Raw genomic sequence first — 25,677 nt, 5'->3', positions numbered from 1 at the left:
CATTTTGATTGAAGATGAAAGGATGAAAGATCAGCGGATACCTGAAAGATATCGTATGGCAAAATAAAATGAAGAGTACAAAAAGACAAGTTGAGGAATTACAAAACATGCGTAAGATTTGATTGAAACCAGAGCTGAAACATCAACAACAAGTAGAATAATGAGAACGATTGAAATGAAAATACTATAAACTATCAAGGGAACTCTTAGGGATAAAATAAGAAGGCAGGATATCAGCGAACTAGAAATACAAAGATGTGGTAAGATGGGATAGAACACGCAAGAAGTACTGGAGAGACAATGTGGAAAGGCTGCCAGATGAAAGATGGGCAAAGTGGGCCATGTTGCAAAAACCAAACTCGCGAAGACCGGTAGGCAGACCACCCAAAAGAGCGTAGTTAGCATCACAGGAAGAGCTCCGAAGGGGGACTAAACAGGAACAGGTCCTATTAAAAGAAGAAGAAGAAGAAAAAGCCATTTCTATTTGCACTTGTGTAATGTCAGTCTCGACCATCAATCAGTATAGCTCTATCCATTCTAACACATTTGACAAATCATCATATATTGAGCATGTTATACATACACTTGCAGTTTGTTTCTTTAGTGGGCGGAGTATAGTTTGCTTTTACTTCAGAGTAAAAATGCTTTTAGTGTCTAAATAGGACTTGATGAGAGTGATAAATAACACTGTTCAATATGAACTTTCGACATCTGTGAAAAGATGTTTTGACCATTTGAGGATTCTATCTAACAAGTTTGACTTTACGATAAAGCTGTGGTCAAATCAGTTTTGTAGCAGGGCAAATTCAATCCAGAATTATAGATTTCAACAAGATGGGTCAACTGCTTTACACTGTCTTGGGGTCAATTATTCTATCACACATTTTTTTTATCTGCTGGTTTCCACAATCTCCAGATTTGATGATGTGTTTCTTTTTTCTTGCAAGGAGTGTCTAAAGAGCGTTGGTCATAAGACACGGTTAGTGCCATTCGGAAAAAAATGCCGCAGATCAATGCAGAGACGAAATTACTTAGGAACGGAAGATTTATCAGGAAAGATAAGTAAACTTTAAAAAGATTTTATTTTGATTTACTAAATTGATAAACCAACCATTGAACCATTGAACCATTTAGTTTTAACTGTTGTTTGGTTTTTAAATTCGAATTTTCCACCAAGTGGTTTGATTCTACCTCTGAAACAATATCTCGGTAAAGGCGTTTATCAAAGAAATTAAACGTTAAATTGCATTTTCCGTATAAAACAATTAGGTAAAGACAGCTTTTTAGTAGTCATGCGGAATATAATAATTGCGACCTTGTTCAAAACAAAGGCACCTACGTAAGGCCCGAACAAACGTGCTGTAAAGTTTTTTAATTTTCCTCTCAAACAATTTTGCACTTTCAAGTTTCCGGTAGATGGGAGTTGTTGCGGCCAATTGCGAGTGCCGCGGTAGATAATATAGAAATTAGGGTTTGCGCCTGTTCTAGTTTAAAAAGTAAACAAGTTTAGTGTACTCAGTTCTTTCTTCGAAACTTTCCGAAGACAATAAATCACATAGAGATGATTGATGTTTTTATAGCATGAAAAAAATGTTATTCTTTACAATAACAGCTGGTGTTATATTTTGTTATACAGCGTGTTCATAAAGTATGGAATAAGTTTTTATTTTGCTTTTTAGTTTTTAGATATGCAGGGTGTCCCAAAAGTGAGATATGATCCTCGAGTTGACATTTTCAAATGAGCACCCTAGTTTTTTTTTGAATTTGTGAATTCTACGTAAACTTCTAGGTATTTTCATGTTTTAATAACAAATATCCAGAAAGGCCAATAAACCAGTCAGTAGTTAGTAAAATTGAAAAGAAGTTTTGAGATACGAGTTCTGTAGAAGAGAAATCAAGGAATGGACGTCCTGCGATAAACATAAACAAGACGAAAGACTAAATGTTTTATTATATTATTATTTGTGGAAGAAAATCCACATGTGTCATAATTTTCCTGTTCAAGTTAAAAATATTATATTCACAGATGAATCAACTTTCACATTAACGGGGCAAGTTAATAGACACAACTGTCGGTATTGGGCAAAAGAGAATCTCAGATAAATGAGAGAACAACACACTGAATATCCTGACTAATACACTTCAAGAAATTTATTTCCCAGCACTAATAATGAAGTGACATACAAAGATAACTTATGGTTACAGCAAGATGGTGCACCACCACATTATAAAATACAAGTTAGACTGTATCTTAACAGAATAGCATTTTCCAACAGATGGATTGGAAGGCGTGGATCAATTGAATCTCTTCTTCTTCTTCTTATTCTTTCAGCAGCCCTTTTGCATCCACTCCTCGACATAGGCCTCCCCTTGCTGCTTCCAGTCGGATCGGTTCATTGCCATTTTCTTCCCGTTATTTCTTTTATATCGTCGATCCATCGTTTTTGTGGACGACCAGCACTTTTTTTGTATTGCCTTGGACGCCAATGTACTATACGTCTTGTCCATCTGTCATTGTCTTGTCGTGCCACATGCCCCACACAACGTCATTTCCTCGTTCTGTATATCATCCTTAGGCTTACCCCCAACATAGTTCTTTCGATTCCTCGTTGTGTTGTTCTTAGTCTATTCGCGCTTTTAACTGTGAGAGTCATTGTTTCCATACCATAAGTCAAGACTGGCAAAACACGTGTGTTGAAAACCTTCTTTTTTAGGTTGATAGGAAGTGTTGGATTTCTTAATGTTGTTCCCAATTACGCCTTGTTATTTCGGCTGTTTGATTTTCTTTACCCAGTGTTATGGTGTGTCCTAAATATATGTATTCGTTGACTTTCTCTATTTGTTGTCCTTCTAAGTGTACGTCATCGGGATCTGGAGAACAGTTTGGTTTTATAGATGTTCATGTTTAAACCGATTTTTCCCGACTCTCTCTTTAAGTCTGCCAACATTTCGATAAGTTCTTCCTTCGTACTGCTGATTAAAACTATGTCGTCGGCGAAGCGTAAACTGCTCAGATATCTACCATCCACGCGCAGGCTCTTTTTGCCCAGTCTTCTGAATACGTCCTCCAATGCAAGAGTAAATAGCTTAAGGGATATTGTGTCTCCTTGTCGGACGCCTCTGTTAATTGGTATTCGATTGATTGTTACATCTTCTTGCACTTTAACTGTGATGGTCGCTTCTTTGAATATATTTTTAAGTAGATTAATGTACCTTGAGTCTATTCGAGCATTATTCAACCCTCGGATGATTGCCCAAAGCCCAACAGAATCAAAAGCCTTGTTAAAATCTATAAAAGCGAGATGGAGCGGAGTATTGTACTCGTTAGACTTTTCTATAAGAGTCCGTAGCGTTTGAAGATGCTCTACGGTGCTATGTCTCTTGTGAAAACCAGCCTGATCTTCTTCTTCTTCTTCTTCTTCTTCTTTATCCAGCTATCCTAGTCCACTGCTGGACATAAGCCTCCCCTTTACATTTCCAACGTTTACGATCCCGAGCCATACTCATCCACAGCCTGATCACTCGACTGATATTCATCTAGTTTCTGCGTAAGCCTGTTTGTAAGGATCTTGGTAATAAGGAGCTTATAAGGATGGGGCAATAAGCTTATTAGGCGAAAGTTGCTGTGATTTAATTTGTCTCCCTTTTTGTGTAACAAGATGACTTGGGCATTTTGCCATGTTCTTGGAATATTACCGATGTGAAGACATTTGTTCATTAAGATTATCATGGATTCTATTGTGGTTGTGCCCACATTTCACTAGTGATTTTATCTTCACCAGGAGCTCGACCATTTTTTAGTTGGCTTAGGGCTTCTACAATTTCGGTGGAGTTTATGTCAGAGATTTCTTCTGAGCCGACGTTTATGATCTTACATTGAATATTACTTTTATTTAGGGTCACTTCTATGTGTGTTTCTTCTTATATTCATGAGGTCTTTTGTTTCTTTTTTAATCTTACTGCACTTTGGTTTTTCCCCCGAACAGATCTGTTTTGTCGCTGTCTGCATGCTGTTTCTTATTTTTTGTTCCAATTCCTCCAGGTTCATTTCGGTCATCTGGGCAATAGAAGGGAGTTTACTGATGTCCCTTTGATAGGCGTCGACATTTTGTTGAAGCTCCAGAATTGTTAAAAATCTTTTTCGATGGATTAGTTTCTTCCTTTCCGTTCCAAGGTTAATTTTGATTTCTGCCCTTACCAGTCTATGATCACTGCCTGTATTGAATCTATTTAATGCTGAAACATCGGTTATTATGTACCTTTTATTCGTTATTATAAAGTCAATTTCGTTTTTGAGTCTGGGCTTCTCCATGTCCATCTTCGGTTAGCTCACCTCTTTCCACCTTCTCTCACCTCTTTCGTTTGGGGCGCGTAGCCTCCAAGATCTCCTGATCTCAATCCTTTAATTTTTTTTTGTGGAGCATCTCAATAATATTGTTTATCTCAACTTGAATCAATTGATGACTTTAAAACTAAAATAAATTAGTAGAAAGTGTGCTAATGAATTAGTCAAAAAATCATAAATAGGGTCCAGCGTGAGTAAATTTGGGATACTGCCAGGCAGAAGAAGGATTTCAGTTTGAACATTTAATTAACTAAATAATTAATATTTTTTATTATTAAACACTATATATTTTTCAACCGTTATTTTCTCGAAAACAGCTGAATATCGAAGTAGGATATGCTACATGAAGAATACCCAGAACTTTACGTAGAATCCATAATTGCAACAAAAAATGTGGGTTCTCATTGTATGTATAATAAACTATTATACATACTGTATAATAAATTATGTAAATTAAATAAATCTGTATCATCCACTGAAATATTATAAAAACTTTTTATTTTGGCCTTTTCTGAAACCAAAAAATACAATATTCACATCATTAACAAAGCATAAAGGTGACATGACCGACTTTCAGTGGGGTTATATTAAACGTTAAATTTTATATGCGGTGCATTGCAGATTTTTCTCCACTTCACGTGGACTCTATTACTGTGAATTATTTATTCCTTATGCATTCCAACGTCATTAAAATTTTCAGGGCACAAAAGCTTCTGAGAGTTCATTAGAATTTCCCGGTCGTTGCTAGATGTTTTCATTATTCACTGGCGCTCCAGATTAAAGGAGAAGGTAAATGTCTTTGTTTGTTCGGTCTTTCAGTAATTAACTAGTCGATTGCAGTGGTGATCAACTGGCCAATCAAACTTTCATTAAAAACACTGTGAAAACACTAGTCCAACCGTTGGAATATTATGCGATAAAATCCACTTTATTTACGAAAATTCCGCCTTTGTCCATAGTCAATTTAATCAAAATCCTTAGGGGCCATTCAAGGAACGCTCAGTTCCAACAAGAAATTAATTTTCGGAGCCTCTAAACAACGCTTCACTTTTTAGAGACGTTTATTCGCTGTTTATCAGCCCTTCTTGTAATTAGCTTATCTGCAATTAATCCACTTTGCTCACAGACTTAATTCCAACATCAATGAAAGAGAACTGAATAATGTTTTGGAAAAATGGCCAGTCCGGGCCTAGAAAATCAATAAAAGTTAATTAGCGTTTAATTTGTTTATTACAACAAGGTTTTACAGAATGTTTCAAAATTGTAAAATACCATTTACTGCCTTAAAAAGAAATTGAGATATCTTGTTCTCACATTATAAAATGACTCATAAAAACTCAAACAATCATTTTTTCCAAAGTTTACCGGTTACTTCATGTTCATCAAAAGTGAATATCCATGATACCATACATACAAAGTGTTTTCGACTTATTTTGGGTAGGTACATTATATCAGAATTCAGACTAAATGTCTTAGATTTAAAAGAGTTAAGAAACCAACTTTAATGTTCCAATCTTAGGCTGATTGACAATATCGGGCATTCTTATCTGTAAGGTTTGCAACAGTCGAACTGCTAGTTTTAGTGATTTTAATGTAATCCTAATTATGTATGTGTTTATCCACCACACAACTTGTTTCAGTTTGTTGGATAGGAAATTTAATGAGGATTTCAAAAATGTGTTTAAAACAGTCATTTTCTCACTCCAAGTGGGTTTTACTGGCCATTTTGTCCCTGACTGTTCTTTCAAACCGCTATTCTGACAGTTTATACTTTGACACTACATTTCTTCCTGACTCTACCTGATTTTGTAGTGTGTTTCATGCCATTAGATAGGAAATTTAATGAGAATTCCAAAAATGTGCTTAAAAACTTGATTTGGTCACTACAATTGGGTTTTACAGCCGATTTTGTTCCTAACTGTCCTTTCAAACCGCTTTTCTGACAGTTTATATTTTGACACCACTTTTCTTCCTGACTTTACCTGATTTTGTAGTGTGTTTTATGCCATTAGATAGGAAATTTAATGAGGATTCCAAAAATGTGCTTAAAACTGTCATTTTCACACTACAAGTGGGTTTTACAGGCGATTTTGCTCCTACCTGTCCTTTCAAACCGCTTTTCTGACAGTTTATATTTTGACACCACTTTTATTCCTGACTTTACCTGATTTTGTAGTGCGTTTTATGCCAGTAGATAGGAAATTTAATGAGGATTCCAAAAATGTGCTTAAAAACTTGATTTGGTCACTACAATTGGGTTTTACAGCCGATTTTGTCCCTAACTGTCCTTTCAAACCGCTTTTCTGACAGTTTATACTTTGACACCACTTTTCTTCCTGACTTTACCTGATTTTGTAATGTGTTTTATGCCATTAGATAGGAAATTTAATGAGGATTCCAAAAATGTGCTTAAAAACTTGATTTGGTCACTAAAATTGGGTTTTACAGCCGATTTTGTCCCTAACCGTCCTTTCAAACCGCTTTTCTGACAGTTTATACTTTGACACCACTTTTCTTCCTGATTTTACCTGATTTTGTAATGTGTTTTATGCCATTAGATAGGAAATTTAATGAGGATTCCAAAAATGTGCTTAAAAACTTGATTTGGTCACTAAAATTGGGTTTTACAGCCGATTTTGTCCCTAACCGTCCTTTCAAATCGCTTTTCTGACAGTTTATATTTTGACACCACTTTTATTCCTGACTTTACCTGATTTTGTAGTGTGTTTTATGCCATTAGATAGGAAATTTAATAAGGATTCCAAAAATGTGCTTAAAAACTTGATTTGGTCACTACAATTGGGTTTTACAGGCGATTTTGTCCCTAACTGTCCTTTCAAACCGCTTTTCTGACAGTTTATACTTTGACACCACTTTTCTTCCTGACTTTACCTGATTTTGTACTGTGTTTTATGCCATTAGATAGGAAATTTAATAACGATTCCAAAAATGTGCTTAAAAACTTGATTTGGTCACTACAATTGGGTTTTACAGCCGATTTTGTCCCTAACTGTCCTTTCAAACCGCTTTTCTGACAGTTTATACTTTGACACCACTTTTCTTCCTGACTTTACCTGATTTTGTAATGTGTTTTATGCCATTAGATAGGAAATTTAATGAGGATTCCAAAAATGTGCTTAAAAACTTGATTTGGTCACTAAAATTGGGTTTTACAGCCGATTTTGTCCCTAACCGTCCTTTCAAACCGCTTTTCTGACAGTTTATACTTTGACACCACTTTTCTTCCTGATTTTACCTGATTTTGTAATGTGTTTTATGCCATTAGATAGGAAATTTAATGAGGATTCCAAAAATGTGCTTAAAAACTTAATTTGGTTACTCCAACTGGGTTTTACAGGCGATTTTGTCCAAGACGGTTTTTTAAACCGTGTTCAAGTTTTAACATAATTTCACAATTTGTAAATTTGTTGTACCAAACCAGTTTTTCCTAAATAACTCAAAAACTGTGAAAGTTACAAAAAAAATGCAGGAGACCAAAAATGTTCCTACTTAACTCCTTAATCCACTACCGTCAATTTGTAGGGCCGTTTTTGCTTCCAGTATACAGAGTGTGCATGAAAATTATGATGATTGACTGTTTTTGATCACCCTGCAAGCAGTTTTTTAGATAGATTTTTTTTCTCAATACCACTGGAAAGAGGAGCTCAAAACGGTTTTTTTAAGTGGTTGAACCACCCTGAACTCCCAAAAGTAACTAAGTTACAAGGGGTTCAAATTTCAAACCACAATTTCACCGGATTTGAAAATTTGTTGCATCAAACCAGTTTTGGCTAAATAACTCAGAAACGCTGAAGATTAAAAAATTTTTTTAAGGGATCAAAAATGTTCCTAGTCTACTTCCTAACTCAGCACCGTAAGTTTGCAAGACCGTTTTTGCCTCCAGTATACAAGGTGAGCATGAAAATTATGATAGTTGAAGATTTTTGGTCACCCTGTACGCAGTTTTTCAGCTGGAATTTTTTGCTTTACACCACTGAAAAGAGGAGTTCAAGACGGTTAATTTAAGTGGATCAACTTCCCTGAACTGACAGAAATACCCGAGTTACAGGGTGTTCAAATTTCAAACCACAACTTCAACTGATTTAAAAATTTGTTGCATCAAACCAGTTTTGGCTAAATAACTCAAAAACAGTGAAAATTACGAAACATTTTTAAGGGACCAAAAATGTTCCTAATTAACTACTTAACTCAGCACCGTAAGTTTGCAAGACTGTTTTTGCTTCCTGTATACAAGGTGAGCATGAAAATTATGGTAGTTGATTGTTTTTGGTCACCCTGTACGCAGTTTTTCAGCTGGAATTTGTTGCTTTACACCACTAAAAAGAGGAGTTCAAGACGATTAATTTGAGTGGTTCAACTTCCCTGAACTCACAGAAATAACCGAGTTGCAGGGTGTTCAAATTTCAAACCACAACTTCAACTGATTTAAAAATTTGTTGCATCAAACCAGTATTGGCTAAATAACTCAGAAACGGTGAAAATTACGAAAAATTTTAAGGACAGCAAAAATGTTCGTAAATAACTTCTAAACTAATTTCTGGAAGTATCACAGTCTGTCAGTGCCTCTACTATACAGGGGATGCATGAAAATTGTATTAATTCAGATTTATTACTTTTCAAATTAATGACATCCATGACAGGAAAATGATATTATCTTTCAAGTAAATTTCAATTAGACTCCTAAATTTATTGGTAAAATTGTTAAAATGTACTCTACTAACATGACTACAAACTGAATGCTTAGTTTTTCCCATTTATCAACAATAGCTTGATAGATTGGAGTAAAGTTTCTTTGAATTCAATAAATGCACTTTTTCTGTACAAAGTTAGGACTGGTTTAACTAATTTAAAAAACAAAAACATAGATGCGAGTGTGTTTGTCCATGTAGACAATAATTTACAATTATCACAGACAAACACGTTTGCCAACTTGGCAATTCGGTAAAGTTTTCGCGACATTAGGGTTGACTAACAAGCCACACACGGTTAATGAACATAAATCCGTTTGGTGTTCAAGGATTTCACTGGATCTCTGTGGTCAGGAAACTAAATTCGTATACTTGGGACCACAATCATTACCTCCGCTAGATATTTCCTTGTTATAGCTCTACGGAACCGGGCTTTGTTTCCTTAGGTTAACAGAAATTTCGGGGTCACTTACAGTTAGTGTAAGTTTAGTAGTTACTACAACAAACTATATTTCTAATACATACGTTCTAAAAGCTTAAAGCTGTTCTGAACTGTATATTCATAGATATAAACAAACTTCCAAGCTGATCTTCCGCAAGCTTAAACCAGAAAATTTACATATTCAGGTACCTACCTGCTAAGACTTAATTAAGCTGTAAGTTTGCGTGCATAATTATGGAAGATTTTGAATGCTGTAAAATATTTATTCAACTTCAAAACTGGTTAGTTACTTTCATGTTTAATTAATTAAACATACAAAATTTTACATGCTGGATACAGAATAAACTCCGTCAGTAAAAAGTAGAATTTTTTGTTTATCTGCTTTTACGAGAACGTGATGTGGTGTGCTATCTGTTTTGTTCTCGGACTTTAATTCATTTTAACGTCTCTCATGTCGCTGTTTAGATGTTTCCGCACCAAAGATTTCAGAGGAAATTGCCCATTTTTTCGATGAAAAAGGGCTCTTTGGAACGGATTTACGGATAACAGGGGGTCGTTTTGACTTTGCTTTACGATTTAGTGGCAGTTTTAAAATTTTAGCATGATTAAACGTTTTAAAAGGTTTGTTTATTCGGAGGAAAAAAGTGGGAGTAATCAGGGTAATTTGACAACAAAATCTATAACCAAATATTTGTGGCGCACAGTGGGACATTGGGCAATTCTATTGAAGGTTTCTTACAAACAAAAGCATACCAATTATACAGGGTGGTCCAGTTTTAAATGTCAATAATTCACCAATCCATAGCCAATTAAAAAATAAGTTGACATTCATTATGTCATTTTCCTGAAAAGTGCTTCCTAAGGAAAATACAATCTTTCAAATTTCTGTTTAAAAAATCAGTTTTTGTCATAACTGTCAGACCGTTGGAGCAATATTAATCAAATTTGGAACAAGCACTTTATTACACGTTATTACGGTCCCTAACCCAAAACTAACCCAACCCAACTTAAAAATTGGAAACGGAAAATTCACTTAAGAAGTTTAAAAAATATTATTGTAGCCAGTTTTCATAATTTCCAGACAAACTAAAAGACTTTAGTTTTGAAAATTGAATTAGAAAAGATAAACATTTCAGAAGCTTAAAAATTGTGTTTGTAACCAGTTTTCATGCAAATCGAGAGACTTTAATACTAAAAATTGACGTAGACATAAAAACTACTTTTTCAAGAATTTGTTACTACAAATTCATACATTTAAATCTTAAAAATTGACTTGAACCCCAAAATGTAACTGAACTAATGAAAAGTGACATCAAAAGCTTAAAATTTGCATTTGAAGTAAGTTTTCATAATTTGAAGACAAATTTCAATATTTTAGTCTTGAAAATAGACTTAGATGCAGGACATTAACATTAGATTCATGAAAATTGTCTTGAAAACGAACTTTTCGTGCTTTTTACTTTGCTTTTAATTTTCTTCGAATTCTGGACTATTTTTAGTGCTTCAAAACTGCTTTCAGCTTGGAAAATCGAGTTTCAAGACTATCTTCACCAAGTTATTGACATAGCTAACTTAACAAACAATTTTTACATTCTTCATAGACTTAAAATGGCATCCCAAGCTTTGTCACTATTATATCGACTTCTAGACACCTCAGTGCTAAAAATTCGGGTATTTCTTAAAAAACTAGACTGTTTTTAGTGTTTTAAGGCTGTTTTCAGTACCTCAAATCGAGTTTCAGGACTACTACAAAGTTTTTGACTTATCAGGCCTAAAAGCCAGTTTGTCCACTGACCATAATCTTGAAATTCTTATTTCAAGCTTCTTAACTATTAAATTGACTTCTACACTCATAGGTGCAATAAATTGTAGTACCTCTAAGAAATTCAGACTGTTTTTAGTGCTTTTTAAGACTTAAAAATCGAGTTTAAGACTATTTCCAAAAGTCAAGTTTCTTCAGTAATAAAAGTAAAAAATGTTGGTATCAAATGCTACAATAATAGTCTTGAGAACTAATTTTTAGAAATAAAATGTCCGAAAATTTAATTTACTTCTAGACTTGTTGTCCAGTCCAGAAAATTGAGTTGTACACTAATTAAAGTCTTGAAAATATACTTTTGGACTCTCTTTTGTCCTAGTAAGGTTCGTTCTAGCATTAAAAGTCAACTTTTATACTATTTTTAGTAGTAAAAAATGAGTTTCATGCACAATACAATCTTTGTCTTGATTTCCGGACTTTTTTTAGTTCTTGAATGCCAGTTTCAGACACTCAACCAGGATGGCAGTCTGAAAAAGCGAATCATAAGACCATTCCTAGTAGTAAAAAAGTTTTTAGACTATTCAGTACAAATTTGGACTTTCACAAGTCTTGGATGTTCAGTTTTAAACTATAAAACCATTTTTTAAATTAAAATTTGGAGGACTGTATCTTCCTTGGGAAACGTTTTTCAGAAAAATGACATAATGCAAGTCAACTTATTTTTTGATTAGCTATCAAATGGTGAATTATTGACACTTAAAACTGGACCACCCTGTATAGAAATTTGGACATTTCTGATTAAATTTATAATAGTTATTTCCGTAATAATTTTGCTATAACACTAGACTAGTATAGCTTAAGAGATACATTTGACAACGTTTCGAAACAACCGCTTGATGTTTGATATTTTCTTCGTTGCATTAGTTTTTTTGAAATAGTCCTTTGCCTACTATTATATAGGGTATCCTGTAAGCATATGATCAAGAGTACTCTGTGACAAATTTTAGATAAAAAAGGTGACAATTTGGCGTAAATATCATTGAGAACAACTGTTTGGTTTCTTTGATATTAACAAGTTCAAAATGCTTTCAAATGTGGCTGAAACAGCCTAGAAGCTTTCAAAAGATTGTAGAACAGTCTAAAAGCTTCCAAATGCTCTTAAATGGTTTGGAAACAATCTGAAAGTTTCCGTATGCTTCTAGTGCAGTTTAAAATCTTTCAACAACTTATAGAACCGTCTAAGTTTCCAAATACCACTAAAGCAGCCCAGAACCTTCAATATACTCTTTAAAAACTTTCCAAATGCCCCACAAGTAGTCGAAAAAAAAATCAGAAGCTTAAAAAACACAATAGAAGCCACAGAAGCTTCCAAAACAGTATCTAGAAGCTTCCAAATGATCCTGCAACAGCATATAAGTTGTCAACAGCTTTTGGAATAGTCTAAAAGCTTCTTAGATTTCAAAATACTATAGAAACTTCTAAACTTTTCAAAACACTGTCTAGAAGCTTTCAAAACTGTCTAAAAGCTTCCCTATGATTCTAGAGCAGTTTAAAAGCTTTCAATAACTTCTATAGACCCAACTAAGATTTCCAATTGCCTCTAAAACAGCAAAAGCATTTCAAATGCTTCTGAAATAGTCTAAAAAAAATTCAAAAGCTTCCAAACAAACATGATTATAGAGTAGTTTAAAATTTTTCAATAATTTCTAGAATCAACTAAGATTTCCAATTGCCTCTAAAACAGCAAAAACATTTAAAATGCCTCTGAAGTAGTCTAAAAAAAATTCAAAAGCTTCCAAAAGACTATAGAAACTCCAAAAGCTTTCAAAACAATGTCTAGAAGCTTTCAAATGCTCATTAACTAGTCGAGAAGCTTTCAAAATATTTCAAAACTGTCTAAAAGCTTCCTTATGATTCTAGAGCAGTTTAAAAGCTTTCAATAACTTCTATAGAACCAACTAAGATTTCCAATTGCCTCTAAAACAGCAAAAACATTTAAAATGCTTCTGAAGTAGTCTAAAAAAAATTCAAAAGCTTCCAAAAGACTATAGAAACTCCAAAAGCTTTCAAAACAATGTCTAGAAGCTTTCAAACGATTTCAAAACTGTCTAAAAGCTTCCGCATGATTATAGAGCAGTTTAAAATCTTTCAATAATTTCTAGAACCAACTAAGATTTCCAATTGCCTCTAAAACAACAAAAACATTTAAAATGCTTCTGAAGTAGTCTAATAAAAATACTTCGAAAGCTTCCAAAACACTCTCCTCTTTCCAAACTCCAAAACCTTCAAAACAGTGTCTAGAAGCTTCCAAATGCTCTTCAACCAATCTAGAAGTTTTCAAAAGATTTCAAATCAGTCCGCATGATTCTAGATCAGTTTAAAAGCTTTCAATAATTTCTAGAACTGTCTAAAATTTCTAATTGCTTTTAAAGAAGTCCAGAACCTTTAATATGCTCCTTAAACTGTCCAAAAACCTTCCAAAACACTATAGAAACTCCAGAAGTTTTCAAAACAATGTCTAGACGCTTCCAAATGCTCCTAAACCAGCATAGAAGTTTCCAAAAGCCTCTGGAACAGTTTGAAAGCTTCCAAATGCTCTTCAACTAGTCTAGAAGCTTTGAAACGATTTCAAAACTGTCTAAAAGCTTCCGTATGATTCTATGGCAGTTTAAAAGCTTTCAATAACTTCTAGAACCAACTAAGATATTCAATTGCTTCTAAAACAGCAAAAACATTTCAAATGCTTCCAAAATACTATGGAAACTTCAAAAGATTTCAAAACAGTGTCTAGAAGCTTCCCAATGCTCTTCAACTAGTCTAAAAGTTTTCAAAAGATTTCGAAACTGTCTGCATGATTCTAGAGCAGTTTAAAAGCTTTTAATACTTTCTAGAACTGTCTAAAATTTCTAAAGAAGTCCAGAACCTTTAATATGCTCTTTAAACTGTCCAAATACCTTCCAAACGCTCCTGAAGTAGTATAAAAGCTTCCAAAAGCCTCTGGAACAGTTTGAAAGCTTCCGAAATGCTCTTCAACTAGTCTAGAAGCTTTGAAAAGATTTCAAAACAGTTTTAAAGCTTCCGTATGATTCTAGAGTAGTTCAAAAGCTTTCAATAATTTCTAGAACCGACTAAGACTTTCAATTGCCTCTAAAGCAGTCCAGAACCTTTAATATGCTCTTTAAACCGACTAAAAACCTTCCAGATGCTCTTGAAGTAGTCTATACAAATTTCGAAAGTTTCCAAAATACTATAGAAACTCCAAAAGCTTTCAATACAGTGTCTAGAAGCTTCCAAATGCTCCTGAAGCAGCATGGAAGCTTCCAAAAGTCTCTGAAATAGTCTGAAAGCTTTCAATTGTTCCTCAACTAGTCTAGAAGCTTTGAAAAGATTTAAAAACAAGCTCAAAGCTTCAGTATGATTTTAGAGCATTCTAAAAGCTTCTAGTGATTTCTAGAACCGACTAAGATTTCCAACAGCATCTAAAGCAGTCCATAACCTTCAATATGTTCTTTCAACTGTCCAGAAACCTTCCAAATACTCTTCAACTAGTTTTTAAAAGATTTCAAAACAGTCTAAAAGGCTCCGTATGATTCTAGAGCAGTTTAAAAGCTTTCAAAACCCTTTAGAACAGATTGAAAGCTTCTAAATGTTCTTCAACTAGTCTCGAAGCTTTCATAACAGTCTAAAATCGTGCATATGATTCTAGATCAGTTTAAAAGATTCCAACAACTTCTGGATCCGCCTAAATGCCTCTAAAGCAATACAGAACCTTCAATATGCTCTTTAAACTGTCCTAAAACCTTCTAAATGCTCCGAAGTAGTCTAAAAAGATGACTTGAAGAGCAGAGAAGACTGCTTCTGAAGCTTCCAAAACACTGTGGAAACTTCAAAAGCTTTCAACAGTGTCTAGAAGCTTCCAACTACTTTTAGAATAGTCTAGAAGCTTGTTACTGCTGTATTTACAACAAATTTAGTTAAATCTTAACTATAAAGCAGCCTTATGATCAGAATTAAAAAAATAATTTGAAGAAAATGACATTATGATGATATTTTTAGTTCAGTTAACACTAATCTGCACCCATACGTAACAATTGTTTTGCAAGATCCATTGCGTTAATGGAATACCATCAGATGAGTTGGTTGACACAATTGGTCACAAGACTTCTTTTATCAGGAAGATGAGCATTAACAAATTGGTGACTTACCTACAACTGTGAGGTTGACATGAGTAATCTTCGTCGGTGATTGCAGAAAGTCCACCTTACACAAGAAAACACCTTCGTCCGAGTTTTTAACTGGGAAAATCTTCAACAAAGCTTGTTTGTCCGTCACGCGCAAATCGTAACGCTCTTTCAAGCTCGGATCGGACGATCGTTGCGGATAAGTTCCGCGAGTCTCGTACCGGAAAATTGGCGATTCCTCGACACCGCGATACCACAAAATGTTGCTGATTTTGTCGCGTAAATCGGCGACCGACAACCCACACGGAAGGGTGGCGGCACTACCCTCGCTCGCCTCCACGAATTCGGTGGCAAGTTCCGCTACCGAACAAGTCACAAGAAGAACTAAGACTATAACCAGAAACCCGGCACTGGACATCTTCATGCTACATGACCGGAGAGAACCGACTCCGATTGGTTAATGTTGGATGGTGCAAAATGATCAGTTATTGGTAGTGCTCTAACTGGATATTTATCTGAAAACCAGAAAAATAAATATGTAGTAAAGTTTGGAAACAAAAAATCATCAAACACTAATGTTAAAAATATAGGTAATAGGAATAATCTTTAGAAAATAAAATATTTTACTTTTCAGGGCATTTTCGAATTCAATGTTAACCAAAAAAAAATATGAGACTAGACACTATGTATTCTGGAGCTGAATAAATAACAGACACATCCATTCAAATGTTTGTGCGAGTTTGTTTAACTAAACCGTGTGGATTAAGGCACACAAATTAATGGAAATTGGCTTTAGTTTCCAGATCAAAGTGAAAGAACAGGGAATAATACTGGTTAAACCGACTTATCGACCAAAGGCAAGTGCAGAACTAATTAACTTGCTTCAGTCAGATGTAATCGCTTCAGTTTCCGTTACTAGTATTCAAAGTAATTCATGAAAACGCATGCTCTTTACATCCTAGATTAATTAGGTTTGAAGTGGAACTGCTCTAGTTTACTTAATGTCCAGATACACAATTAGAGACACTTTAACAGTGCTATTACTGTCATGTTCAGTCAATAAATTTAGCTCAAAGTACAACTCCATTATACTCAATGTCTATTTTAGTAGATATTGGTTTGGTAAGCTTAATCTATAAACCAGATACTAAAATGAAACTTTTACTATATTTTATGTCTTAAAGATAATTCGAAAACTTTATTAAGTTTTGGTGTTCCTATTATGTTCATTTTCTAAATGCAAATTAAACAATTTCTCCAGTCTGCTTCAAATGTAATAAATTACTTAAGTTTTAGTAGTAAATAACTTACTGTTGCAGTTAGTGATGAGTAAATTACCGTTAAAGTAAATATTTTACTTTACTAGGAAAATTGACCGGTAAATTACCAGTAAGTTACTGGTAAATTACAAATACTATGTTTTTGGCAGTTCAAATTTTGACACCGCTTTTTTCTCTCACTGTACGGAATTTTGTAGTGTTTTTTCCAGTTATTGGATAGTTTAATAAGGAGTCCAAAAATGTGCTTAAAACTGTCAATTTATCACTCCAAGTGGGTTTTACAGGCGATTTTGTCCCTGACTGTCCTTTCTAACTGTGTTTCTGTCAGGTCAAACTTTGACACCGCTTTTCTCCGGGACTGTAATTAATATTTGTAGTGGGTTTTAGGTTATCGGATAGGAAATTTAATGAGGATTCCAAAAATGTGCTTCAAACTGTCAATTTATCACTCCAAGTGAGTATCACAGGCGATTTTGTCCCTGACTGTCCTTACTAACTGTGTTTCTGTCAGATCAAAGTTTGACACAGCGTTTCTCCGTGACTGTATTAAATATTATAGTGGCTTTTAGATTATCGGATAGAAAATTTAATGGGAATTCCAGAAATCTGCTTAAAACTGTCAATTTATTACTCCAAGTGGGTTTCACAGGCGATTTTGTCCCTGACTGTCCGTCCCAACTGTGTTTTTGTCAGATCAAACTTTGACACCGCGTTTCTCCGTGACTGTATTAAATATTGTAGTGGCTTTTAGATTATCGGATAGAAAATTTAATAGGAATTTCAGAAATATGCTTAAAACTGTCAATTTATTACTCCAAGTGGGTTTCACAGGCGATTTTGTCCCTGACTATCCTTTCCAACTGTATTTTTGTCAGGTCAAACTTTGACACCGCTTTTCTCCGTGACGGTAACGAATATTGTGGTGGCTTTACGGTTATTGGATAGGAAATTTAATGAGGATTCCAAAAATGTGCTTAAAACTGTTAATTTATCACTCCAAGTGGGTTTCACAGGCGATTTTGTCACTGACTGTCCTTTTTAACTGTGTTTCTGTCAGATCAAACTTTAACACCGCTTTTCTCCGTGACTGTATTAAATATTGTAGTGGTTGTTAGGTTATTGAATAGGAAATTTAATAAGGAGTCCAAAAATGTACTTGGTACTGTCAATTTATCACTCCAAGTGGGTTTCACAGGCGATTTTGTCCCTGAATGACCTTCCCAACTGTGTTTTTGTCAGGTCAAACTTTGACACCGCTTTTCTCCGTGACTGTAACGAATATTGTAGTGGCTTTTAGGTTATTGGATAAGAAATTTAATGAGGATTCCAAAAATGTGCTTAAAACTGTTAATTTATCACTCCAAATGGGTTTCACAGGCGATTTTGTCACTGACTGTCCTTTCTAACTGTGTTTCTGTCAGATCAAACTTTAACACCGCTTTTCTCCGTGACTGTACTAAATATTGTAGTGGTTGTTAGGTTATTGAATAGGAAATTTAATATGGAGTCCAAAAATGTACTTAGTACTGTCAATTTATCACTCCAAGTGGGTTTCACAGGCGATTTTGTCCCTGAATGTCCTTCCCAACTGTGTTTTTGTCAGGTCAAACTTTGACACCGCTTTTCTCCGTGACTGTAACGAATATTGTAGTGGCTTTTAGGTTATTGGATAGGAAATTTAGTGAGGATTCCAGAAATGTGCTTAAAACTGTCAATTTATCACTCCAAGTGAGTATCACAGGCGATTTTGTCCATGACTGTCTTTTCCAACTGTCTTTCTGTCAGATCAAAGTTTAACACAGCGTTTCTCCGTGACTGTATTAAATATTGTAGTGGCTTTTAGGTTATTGGATAGGAAATTTAATGAGGATTCCAAAAATGTGCTTAAAACTGTCAATTTATCACTCCAAGTGGGTTTCCCATGCGATTTTGTCCCTGACTGTCCTTTCTAACTGTGTTCCTGTCAGATCCAACTTTGACACCGCTTTTCTCCGGGACTGTATTAAATATTGTAGTGGCTTTTAGGTTATCGGATAGGAAAATTAATGAGGATTCCAAAAATATACATGAAACTGTCAATTTATCACTCCAAGTGGGTTTCACAGGCGATTTTGTCCCTGACTGTCCTTTCTAACTGTGTTTCTATCAGATCAAACTTTGACACCGCTTTTCTCCGTGACTGTAATGAATATTGTAATGGCTTTTAGATTATCGGAGAGAAAATTTAATGAGGATTCCAAAAATGTGCTTAAAACTGTCAATTTATCACTCCAAGTGGGTTTTCCAGGCGATTTTGTCCCTGACTGTCCTTTCTAACTGTGTTTCTGTCAGATCAAACTTTGACACCGCTTTTCTCCGTGACTGTATTAAATGTTGTAGTGGCTTTTAGGTTATTGGATAGGATATTTAATGAGGATTCCAAAAATGTGCTTAAAACTGTCAATTTATCACTCCAATTGGGTTTCACAGGCGATTTTGTCCCTGACTGTCCTTTCTAACTGTGTTTCTGTCAGATCAAAGTTTGACACAGCGTTTCTCCGTGACTGTATTAAATATTGTAGTGGCTTTTAGGTTATCGGATAGGAAATTTAATGAGGATTCGCAAAATCTGTTTAAAACTGTCATTTTCTCACTTCTACACAAAATAGTATTATTTCAGTTGACGTTCTTTGAACAGATTTGCTGTGATATCTCCAAAATTGTCATTTACTTAAATTTACGTTCATTGTGCAGCGCTTTAAAAACTCATAAAAGGTAGTTATACAAAAATAAAGATACTAGACAACTAAACTGCAAAAAATGTTTCGATATATTAATTTAGACGAGTTTTGGCGTTAGTGTTAGAGTGTTTAACAGATTCTATCTCATTTGGACTTATTCTGACAAAAGGAGATAGTGGGTGAATTTTAAACTTTACAGTTTAAAATCCAGGTTAATCTTTCAAGAAAATTTGCTTTTTGTCACTCAATTTGACCACTTTTGTTTAATTAAACGAAATTTGTACCAATTACGGTTTAGGAGATATAACATATAACAGCTCATTGCAATTAAACAGCCCTGAATATACATATTTCACTTGGTCGAATTTTGGAATGTAGTTTATTTCTAAACCAGGGAAACTTGATTATTTTTTCATACCAAAATGAAAAAGCATTTTCACAGTTTTAGACAATTTTCCTGCTATTAAAAACCCCACGTAAAGTGGTTTTACAAAAAAAAAATCCCACAGGCGGCTTATTTATTAGGCAAATCCCGATGGCTTAATGAATCCTTGTTGAAGCCGCTAGACCTCATTTAATCTCACGTCAACCTGGCCGTATTTTTTCCTGGAGACCCTTTGCTAATGTCGTACCCGAAGGGCCCTCGAGGTGATTAATAATGCTAATTTAAAAAGTGTTGTGACAGCGGATTACTGTTCGAGCGGTAAATGCTTATGTACTTACCGCACCCGATAAATAACCCCCCCAGTAATGCAAACGCATACTATCCCGCTGGTAACAATTTTTGGGAAATCCTCACTCTAAACATAGCATATAGTTGCCGTTAAAATAGATTTAGAATGGGCCATATTGCCCCTATAAATATTCTCCCGAATACCCTGCCAAACAATAAAATACATGCTACGGCAACATTACAGGAATGCTTACCTGCTGCGATACCCATCAAATAATAAATTCATGCTACGGGTTTCTGAAATAAATGCGAGGGAAAAATAAATTAGGGTCTCATCCCCCGGGGCCTTCGATATGTTTCAGTCGACGATTTCGCTTTATTATTTCAAAAAATTACCTTGCCTGACCGGAGGAACGCCGATTTATTGCGATGAATATGAAACACGGAAAACAATATTTTAGACTTTAGTTTTAATACATTGAGTTTTTTTTTTGTTTGCTCACTAAAATTTAAAAAAAACATGGAAAAGGCAAACAAAACAATATAAAACATCTCGTTCTTCTTACGTTAAGACTGAGTCCTGTGTTTCCATCAATGACTAGCCAGGAGCAGTTGGAATGCTGAAGACCAGCTTTCATACCATCACCATAATGGTGATCATCCAGGAGGTCGAGATGTATTTGGTTTTTTCCTTTCGCAATCTTTGCTAGCCAATCATCTGGCATTCTATCCACGTGGTTTCTCCATTCTCTTTTTCGGTTTCTTCCCCATCTCACTACATCTTGGAGCTCACATATTTTCCTTATTTCTTCTATTCTCTTTTAGTTTAGTTGTCGCTTTAGTTTCTACAGCGTATGCTATGACCGGTCTTATGCAATTTTTGTATATTCTTAGCTTACTCCTAGTGGTCATATGTTTATTCCCCCAGATTAAATCTCTCAGGTATCCTGAGAGATGTGGGTCTGGAGAAGATTACTGAGGATTCCCTGGACAGCCCGTAAAACCAACGTATGAGCTTAACATCCAAGTCAGATTGTTAACTAAAATCAAACAACTGATTCTAAAAGTATTTTGGACATGTCAGCAAGAAGAAAGATGATAATCTCGAAAAACTTATGGTCCAAGGAACACGACTTAGAGGACGTTCTCCAAAACGATGGCTGGACTAAGTGAAGCAGTTTACAAAAGATCTTTCCAGGACAGCATTAGAAGCACGTCAGATAGCGAGGAATGGAGGGAAACTGCTTAAAACATAACACGAGACAAACATAGGATCACGACGCTTCAAATATGAAGCTAACGACTAGAGAGGGAGAGATCCTGATATTAATGATGTCTTTGTTGTTTGGGCTTTCACTTCATCCCTTAGGTTCCTATTACTTGTAATGTTTGCCCCTTGATATTTGAAAGACATCACTTGTTCACTCTGATCGTAAAACGATAGTTTAAATCTTCTCGGTTCTCTAGATACTGTGAGTGATTTTGTTTTCTTATGGATATTTGCATTTTGAACGTTTCTGCTATTTGTTGGAATTTATACAGGAATCTTTGTCTTCCGAGATGATAGGACTCAGTCCTGTGTTTTCATCAATGAGTAGCCAGGATCAGTTGGAATGCTGAAAACCAGCTTTCATACCATCTTATAAGGTGGTCATCCAGGAGATTGAGAAGTATTTGGTTTTTTCTCTTTCGCAATCTTTGCCAGCCGATCATCTAGCATTCTGTCCACGTGGTCTCTCCATCCTCTTCCTCGGTTTCTTCCCCATCTCACTACATGTTTGGATCTCACATATTTTCCTTATTTCTTCATTTCTCTTCTGGTCAAATAGCGTCCTGTTATTGATCGTAGAGTTCGCATTTCTGTTGTTCTTAAAAGTCGTTTAGTTGTTGTGTTCTCCGCTCTAGTTTCTACAGCGTATGTCATGACTAGTCTTACGCAATTTTTCTATATTCTGACCTTAGTCCTGGTGATTATATGTTTTGCCAGATTAAATCTCTCAGGTATCCTGAGAGATGTGGGTCTGGAGAAGACTACTGAGGATGCCCTAGACAGCCAATAGATCCAACGTATTTATACTCGAAGAACTTAACATCCAAGTCAGATGGTCAACTAAAATCAAACAACTTGCATATCGGTCTTCTGATCCTTAAAAAAGTCACTAGAAGCTTTCAAACAGTTTATTGCAGCTCAGAAACACCAAAATGCTATCAACGTCTTTCAAACTGTCTTCTGAGTTTTGAAAGCATTACAAGAAGTTCTCAAACGGTTTTTTGCAGAAGTGGTGGGGTGGGGTGTCACCAGAAGTTTGAAAACTGTTTTCAGTTGCTTATATTCTTAAGGTTGAGAGAAAAATTGGTTAAGTTTGAAGCCCTCTAGCGGCCAAAAGTTTTAACCTACCAATCTACTGACGTACAAAAGTTCATATAGTGTGGACCAAATAATAAAATAAACATACACTACTAAAAAAAAGTGGAAAATAAATTCATCAAATTTGAAAACAACCAGTGTTGCCATATCGTTGGAAAGCCCATTTGATTAGATATCTATCCACATATAAAAGTTCATACATTATGGGTCATATAAGATAGTTATTCACGATTAAATGAAAGATTGTGTATGAAAAATTTAAAAAAACGTTTTTAGGTAAGTAATACATTTGATATTACCTAAAAATGAGGCAAATAAAATTTATATGTACTGTTGTTATAATGAGCAGATTAATAATTAAATTAATTGCTTTTTAGAAAAAGTGACTGTTCAAAAAAAAATCATAAAATATTTCTTAAAAGAATTAGTGGATTATACTGTGTGATTTGCCTTTGCAAACACTGTAAACATAATTTTTAAATTTAAAAAACAAATTTTAGGGTTACCTACCTGCTATTTACAGCCAACTTGGTAAATTTGCTCTAAATTACAGTATTTGACCTAGTTTAAAAATAAACCTAGTTTTGAAATTTGAACTATAAATTTTAGTGTTACGGACTAGAACTAAGAGCAAAATTACTGAATTTAGTGCAAAGTACAGCTCCGTTTTTGGAAAAAGCATAAAACATTACTTAAAGGAGTTACAGTGGGTTAAATTGCATAAGTTTGCTTTACATACACTGTAAAGCTATAGCTTTGAAGTTTGGACTACAAATTCAGGATTACGGACCTATTATTAACCGTCAAATTACTGATTTTACTCCAGAATTCACTTAAAATTTTCATAAAACTGCCTAAAATTGGATACACAACGCAACTAAATTCAAATTGTATTACTTTTTGCTGTCAACTATCAAGGACATATTTGGGACATTTTGTATAAAAAAACACTAAAACTGATACCTTATTTATCTAAAAACTGTATCCTCCCAAAACACTACACAACACTTTTGTACTCCCTTCAGGAGAGAACCAGCACCAACGATCAATAATGCATTTCTTAGTATACTACAACACTAAAGCATCCTCAAACAACTGAACCCTAAAGAAATTGGATTTCTTGTTTTTAATCATTGCTGATTCGTGGGGTGACTTTCCCCTCGCCCAATTACATGCACCCTGATCGACCAATATTTCCCAAAAATATCCTTAAATCCTCTTGAGGGTGTTAACCAACCCCCAGCGATAAATCGTCAGTCAGTGACGTCATGCAGTTAACTTTCAAATTGGAATTTTAGTTATTTATTTGCATTCCTTCTTTTGCTGTATTTCACATAGGTCTTGCTACTTAGAACGTACTGTTACGGTTTTCCTGTGGGTTTACACAAAGTCAATTTAACTCAACAAGAAATACATTTATTTACACTTTAAAACACTCTGTACAATAATTAATTCAGCTACCAAAAACAAGCTTGTAATGTCAGCTATTACAGTACATATTTTGAATTTGTCAAATGAAGAAGCAAACGTTACATTCAAAATTAAATTTTGTTTCTATTACACTGTTATATCACTCCAGTTTTGAACCCGTGTGGATAATAACCGTAATGACTCATTACTCACGAGTAGGTAATGGGTATAATTACCTATTCAAAACTATTGAATAATAAGCATTGTATTTAAAACATTCGTAGAAAAACACTTTTTGTCAAAACTCATTTTCTTGGAACTTAATCAAGCGTTTTAAAGCAAAACTTCCGTAATTTTAAACCAAACCGAACAGGTGGCTTTTAAAGGGCCCGAAACCTGAAAACTGATTAATGAAAAGGCACTTTCAAAATGACAGAGTGGAAAAGTCAATCGTAAAGTGACAGAGACGAAGCAACGGTATTCAGTCATTCTTTTGAATTAATCAGCGATCGTCATTTCTATTGGGCAATTTGTATAGTAATTGAACTGAAAAATGTTGTAAAACACTTTCAGATGTGTTTATGATCTGATCTGATGTATTTAGTAACTAACTTAGGTAGATTTTCAAGTGAATATTCAGGGCAATTTTCATGGCCCTGTGAGGAAGAAACCGCTTAATATAATGTTAGTTTAAGTTAAGTTGGAATTTAACAGTAAATTTATTTTGTATTTTAGTTTGTTCAGATAATATTAATTATACAAAATTAGGTAAATCCGATCACTGCTAGAAAATTTAAACAAGCTCTAGAAGAGAAGCTGCAGGAAAATATCCATTGAAGATGCAGACGAATACTGGCGTAAATGCAAAAGTGTCATAGAGGAGGCCACTGAAGGAGACATAAGAAAAAGAAAAGCAACAACGGAAATGGACCGCCTGGTACGCAACTCAAATGGTATGGATACGTCCAGAGGATGGGAGAAGAAAGGCTACCCAATCAAATCCTTAAATGGACACCACAGGGGAGAAGAAAAAGAGGGCGACCCAGAAAAAGCTGGGAAGAGGGCATCATTACCCAAATTCTAGAAAGAGAATTGGAAGAAGACCTGTGGATGAACAGGGACCGATGGCGACTGGAGATCGGAAGACGTCGAAGAACGTTATATAGACATAGAGATATATAGAATAATATAGAGAGCTACTGCTAAAAATTAGTTATAATATTGTTCCATAAACCTACCTGTTTGCATCAAACAGAACTTATTATTTTAAAACCTACGTGGTGGACATGTATGTGAACTCTTACATAATCATAAAAGATTTGCCGACGATATTGTTCTATTTGCAAAAGATAAACAGGAAGGAATTGATTGATATGTTGGAAGAACTGCAAGGGTGCAAAAGTAGGATTACACATGAACTACTCAAAAACCCAGTTTATTACAAATCCACCAGATGACCCCATGACAGCACAATAAAAAGGACAGAAACATACATATATCTTGGCCAAGCTATAACACCGGGCAAACAAAATCCAGAAATGAAGATTGATAGAAGACTGGGATGGACGGAATACGGCAAATTAAAGAAAATCTTCATCATGAATATTCCAATGACTTTAAAAGGAAAAGTCTATAACGAGTGTATACTGCCTGTTGTCACGTATGGTTGCGAAAGTACAGAAAGTACATCATATGGCCATGTAAAGACGAATTTAAGAAATTTTCCTTCGAGACCACAAAACAAATACATGGATAAGGAAAAAAACCAAAGTTTGCGACCTAATGAAAAT

At 34.8% G+C, this 25,677-nt stretch overlaps 1 protein-coding gene across 2 annotated transcripts in view; it reads right to left on the bottom strand.

Moving 5' to 3' along the window:
- The window catches only part of LOC145725449 (nephrin-like), a 378,014-nt gene that overhangs the window by 268,839 nt on the left and 83,498 nt on the right, over positions 1-25,677 (bottom strand). For both annotated transcript variants that reach the window (XR_014177277.1, XM_081974215.1), the window contains exon 2: positions 15,461-15,951. Coding sequence is in view for 1 of the 2 variants with exons in the window: in XM_081974215.1 (XP_081830341.1) it covers positions 15,461-15,860 (400 nt within the window). In the remaining variant the exon portion in view is untranslated. The remainder of the gene's footprint in view (positions 1-15,460; positions 15,952-25,677) is intronic.

Source organism: Ips typographus, linkage group LG2, assembly GCF_016097725.1.
Source record: "Ips typographus isolate SLU linkage group LG2, UJ_Ityp_2.0, whole genome shotgun sequence".
In the NCBI taxonomy this organism is placed as follows: domain Eukaryota; kingdom Metazoa; phylum Arthropoda; class Insecta; order Coleoptera; family Curculionidae; genus Ips; species Ips typographus.
The sequence above is the reverse complement of the archived record's forward strand: the minus strand, read 5'-3'. Positions and strand labels throughout refer to the sequence as shown.